Genomic DNA, 4,998 nt, shown 5'->3' with positions numbered 1-4,998 from the left:
GAGGACAGACAATCTTTACACACTACAGCACTCGGCGAACCCATTCTGTGAGCTTGTGTGGCCTACAACTTAGCGGCTGAGCAGTGGTTGCTCCTAGAAGTTTCCACTGCACAATAACATCACTTACAGTTGAGCAGGGCAGCTCTAGTAGGGCAGACATTTTACAAACTGACTTGTTGGAAAGGTGGCATCCTATGATGGTGCCACATTGAAAGTCACTGAGCTCTTCAGTAAGGCCATTCTACTGCCAATGCTTGTCTATGGAGATGGCATGGCTATCTGCTCGATTTAACACACCTTTCAGCAAAAGGTGTGGCTGAAATAGCCGAACCCACTAATTTTAAGGGTTGTCCACATACTTGCGTGTATATTGGCTCTGCCATTAGCTAGCTTGATGCAGTGACATTTTTATAAACATTTTTAAGCTGGGGAAGTCCCAGTCCCTATGTAAACAGACATTGATTTCACATAGGCCTAACTAACGAAAATTGCTATACTTTGAAGTGTGGTCCGCTGTCAAAGTAGCCAACTTGGCCGCCAAGTCACCACAGTGGTACCAAAGATTTTTACAACTAGCCCAAGATAGATCAGAGCCTGTCGTTTCCAATGGGAGTAAATTAATTATAGTGGGCAGAATAAACAAGGTGGGCAGAGCCAAGCACGAGGTAGTGACATCCTATCAGCACGTTCTAGCATTTATTTGCATATTTCTATTAGGGAACACCTACTCTGAAGTGCCTTGTGCAGCAACTCGATTCGCCCTTGCACTCCTAAACAGCGAAATGTACAGAACTTTAGCAAAGGGTAATGTCTACAAAATGCAGTCCACTCTGTTACAGATTATAGTTTAGAGAACAGAAAACTGTATGGAGATCAAATGTTTCATAAATGAGAAAATTTGCAGAATGTCAGCCAAAATCCATCTTGCGCCATCTTCTCCCACTGCAGGCCACTGTGATTCCTCGCATCATCATATTCAGTTGTAAGCGAAAACGCCAAACTAATGCTTTAGAGTTTAACATCTGGTGAAATATCTGGCTCATTGTTCCATCTGCGGTGGTAACACAGGTAGAAGAATGATTGAATTTTTTTGGGGGTGCTACCGGCGTTAGCTAGCTAGTAAGGTTAACTTGGTGTGCTTGACTAGCTAACGTTAATATGTTTAACTATGAAGTTGTAAACCATGTGTCAAATAACTTGCCAAATATTTCAACTACGTAACGTTAGCTATGTGTCTAGCTAAAATTATGTGATGGCTAGCTAACGTTAGATAGCCAGCCATTTTCCACTAGCAGAGTCCGCTAACAGTTAGTAAGCTAACTAGCCAGCTGTCAACGAGGCCTTCACGAAGGACAGTAAAATAAAGTTGACCCAGCGATTTTACAAATCAACACCTACCATGAGAGAAGTTCCCCTTCTAATTTTTACAATAACCACAGCAGTAGCCGTCATCGCCCCCGAAATATTCCACTAATGTGTAGGACCTACCAGCTGACATTTCCGACAATAGATTTGCAGCAAACCACCCGGCGTTTTTAGGAGCGACAGAGCGAGCTGAGCGTGAACACCATAGAAGACTGAAATTATTACAAAGATGGAAAAGGCCTATTGCACCCCGTCTCCTAAAGTGGGAATGCACCTTCGGACTATAATAAACATATTACAGTATGGATAAAGTATAGTACTCTGACTCTACTTTTGTTTGACGTTGTAAATCAATAGAGTCCCGAGATTCAAGTTAAATTTTCCACAGAGGAAGAACCCATAGTGGTTTATTGTATATGTACAGTAACAGAAATATGTAAATGCAGTATATGAGGATATTCCAAGACAGAACCTGAAAACTGTTTACTTGAACAAAGATTATTATACATCAGAGCCCATCATTCAGAATTATTGGGGGGCAGACGGCGATGTTTGAAGTCCAGTTTTCCAAATAACCTTTTTCAAACCTGTTCTGAGCAATGTTTTCCTCGGGACCAAACACCAAGTGTGCAACTCTATTGTCCGGACCTAGTAAATAGTCTGAATTCCATTGTTATGCAAATACAGTTAATCTAAAGGGAGCATGAGGTTGACATGTTCTCAGTGTCATAGGGCAGATAGAACAGTTTGTGCTGACATGATAACTCACCTGATTTTAATAACAATGCTCTATCCTTTTTCTCTGACACATAAAAGGCTCTGTGATGAGGACAGGCCTGTCCTGTTGACCTCCACAGTCATGATGGGTAAGGTAAGCAGAACATATAATTTTCCAAAGAAAAAAACATTAGACCGCCTTTTCAAGTCTATTGCCGTTCCATTTCAGATTTAGTCATGAGTTTTGTCTGAAATCATAATTGTAGTATGATTCCAGATATTTTTTTGCCTGGTTCTAGATCTGATTGTGCTGTATAACCAACTCCTATGGCCGTTGTTTGGCATGACAATGACAATAGGTGTTGGTGAGACAGCACATTCAGAGCTGGGACCAAGGCTAGGAAAATAGGTGTTCTCCTATCCTTTGTGCCATTCTCAAATATATTTGCAGAGTCAATTTCATGTGTAAACCCAAACACAGGGGTGTTTTTCACCCAGAAAGAAGGTTCTAAGCTAGGTTGATTAAAATGTAGAGATGTGCTTCTGCCTGTATTCCCATTAACTTTAGAAGCTCTCTGTTCAGATCATCTTCTACGAGGGCAGGAATTTTGAGGGACGCCACTATGAGTGCAGTGGTGACTGCGCTGACATGCACTCCCACTTCTCCCGATGTAACTCCATTCGGGTGGACAGTGGGTGCTGGATGGCCTATGAGAAGCCTAACTTTTCTGGGTACCAGTACATGCTGACAAGGGGGAAGTACCCTGACCACCATCGCTGGTCCGGCTTCAACGACTGCATCCGCTCCTGTCGCATAATCCCAGCTGTGAGAACGGCTATATCTTGACCATCATGACACAACATAACACAAACAAATGCTCTTGAATCTGTTTTACCTTTGTAAACATTTATAACAGCTGGTAAGTTTGACATGGTTATAGGCAATTGACTTGACACAAACCACTATTTAGGAATGTTTGTAGGAGGTATGCCTTGCCAATTGAAATTGACCAAAACAACAGTTGTTTTGTTAGCCCTCCATAACATTGCAGGAGAGGTCTTTCAGGTGGAAGCTGTCAGATGTTCTCAGATTCAAGATTCCCATAAGCTTACATCAGCTGTCATGACTGTTTACAACAGCTGTTAATTAATTGTTATGACAATATTCTGTGTAGCTAGGGAGTTCATGTAAAGTTTCCCAAACTTTCCAAGCCTTCATACAAAGTTCAGGCCTAAAAGTCTCACATTGAAAAAACATTATTTCAGTTCTATGAAGTGAATACATTTTCTCCTTGCACAGTACAACGGAAACTACAGGATGAAGATCTTTGAGAGATCAGACTTTGGGGGAAAGATGATGGAGCTGAGCGACGACTGCCCCAACCTGCAGGACCGCTTCCACCGGAGAGACATTTCCTCCTGCAATGTTATGGAGGGCTACTGGATCCTCCACGAGCACCCAAACTACAGGGGCCATCAGTACTTCCTGCGCCCTGGCGAGTACAACAAGCACAGCGACTGGGGCAGCATGAGCTCCACCATCGGCTCGGTGCGTCGCGTCAGAGCTGAAGCAAAACAACCAATAAAGCTGTCTCTAGATCGCTCTGTCTAGCCCGGCTAGATCTGTCTGACAGCCTGCAGAAGTCAATACATATGTAGAGGGGATGCCAACATGAGTCAATCTCAGAATATGGTTGATATCAGGGAATAAGGAGATTGTCCTTTAGTAATTAGACCACTTACTGAGAATATGGCTGGGCTGAAGAAAGCAAGCATTGGATTGGAATCCTGGTGTAGATTTGTATACAAGAAAATTTAAAGGGCTTTATGCAGACATAAGTCAATTTATACATACCATCCCCTCATATTGAATAATAAACCAGTGGACTGCAGGGACAGTATATTTAATTGCGTCACTAATGCAGCAGCAAAGACAGTTGCAATTTCTTCCAACTGAGCCTGCTTAAATTGAGGTGTTTTTAAAAAAAAAATGGTTTTACATTATTCTGACCTATATCAAAACAAGTGAACTTCATGTGTCTATGACAAAGTAACTTTGTTAACTTGTCAATGTAGCACTGTTTGGAATATAACAAAAATCTTACCAGTTGACGTTTGAAGTGTGAGGCAATTGAATGTTGGTGTTTGACGTTCACTAGAAGTAAATCAAGTTTGAGCAATCAGATATCAATCACAATAATTAATCATATCAACAAAAAACAAATAAATAAAAGGGTACAAAAATATTTTTTCCAACTGTGATTGTGAAACAAACATGATTGAGAACGTCAAGTACCAAACGGTACATCAGGTTTATTATTCAAAGAATCTGTGGCATGAGGAACCAAAGATAACAAACTTTCACTATGGACCTGTACTGACACCAAACACGTGACCATAAACATGAAAAACAGAAGGGGGAAAAAGTTTATATAATATTTTTTTGTCAAAAAATCAATCAAGGGCCAGATACCAATCATGATTACAAATCATTTTACCATAAACATTTATGAGTGGAGGGGGAGGCACAAATTGCACAAAACGTCCAACCTCTGTGGTGTCACTATACAAAACATACTGCAGAGACCTAGTGCAGGGGATTGCCAGACACACACAACGAATGGATGGATATACACTGAACAAAAATATAAAACACGGCATGTAAAGTGTTGGTCCCATGTTTCATGAGCTGAAATAAAAACTCCCAGAAATGTTCTATACACAAAAAGACTCAAATTGTGCACAAATTTGTTTACATCCCTGTTAGCGAGCGTTAACCCCTTGACAATATAATCCATCCTCCTGACAGGTGAGGCAGATGAAGCTGATTAAACAGCATGATCATTACACAGGTGCACCTTGTGCTGGGGAAAATAAGGCCAATGCTACAGATGTCTCAAGTTGAGGGAATGTGCA

The 4,998-nt window shown here is 41.2% G+C and overlaps 1 protein-coding gene across 5 annotated transcripts; it reads left to right on the top strand.

Moving 5' to 3' along the window:
* The first annotated feature begins 785 nt into the window (after positions 1–785).
* LOC115162851 (gamma-crystallin S-1) lies at positions 786–4,536 on the top strand. Of its 5 annotated transcripts, none has more exons than XM_029714327.1 (4): positions 786–804; positions 2,182–2,236; positions 2,666–2,908; positions 3,383–4,536. In XM_029714327.1, the coding sequence occupies exons 2-4, from the start codon at positions 2,225–2,227 to the stop codon at positions 3,692–3,694; spliced, it is 567 nt and encodes a 188-aa protein (XP_029570187.1). In that variant the 5' UTR covers positions 786–804; positions 2,182–2,224; the 3' UTR covers positions 3,695–4,536. The 5 variants fall into 5 exon arrangements, with proteins under 5 accessions (XP_029570187.1, XP_029570178.1, XP_029570170.1 ...); XM_029714318.1 differs by lacking the exon at positions 786–804 and adding an exon at positions 964–982; XM_029714310.1 differs by lacking the exon at positions 786–804 and adding an exon at positions 986–1,068.
* Positions 4,537–4,998: the final 462 nt, after the last annotated feature.

Source organism: Salmo trutta, chromosome 2, assembly GCF_901001165.1.
Source record: "Salmo trutta chromosome 2, fSalTru1.1, whole genome shotgun sequence".
In the NCBI taxonomy this organism is placed as follows: Eukaryota; Metazoa; Chordata; class Actinopteri; order Salmoniformes; family Salmonidae; genus Salmo; species Salmo trutta.
The sequence above is the reverse complement of the archived record's forward strand: the minus strand, read 5'-3'. Positions and strand labels throughout refer to the sequence as shown.

What these genes read in the sequence shown, in the direction of transcription:
- LOC115162851 (XM_029714292.1), top strand. Translation starts at nt 1,595, where the DNA reads ATGGAAAAGGCCTATTGCACCCCGTCTCCTAAAGTGGGAATGCACCTT. An exon ending in ACTATAATAAACATATTACA is followed by an intron (nt 1,666 to 2,181) that starts GTATGGATAAAG and finishes GACACATAAAAG; the next exon opens with GCTCTGTGATGAGGACAGGC. An exon ending in CCACAGTCATGATGGGTAAG is followed by an intron (nt 2,237 to 2,650) that starts GTAAGCAGAACA and finishes CATTAACTTTAG; the next exon opens with AAGCTCTCTGTTCAGATCAT.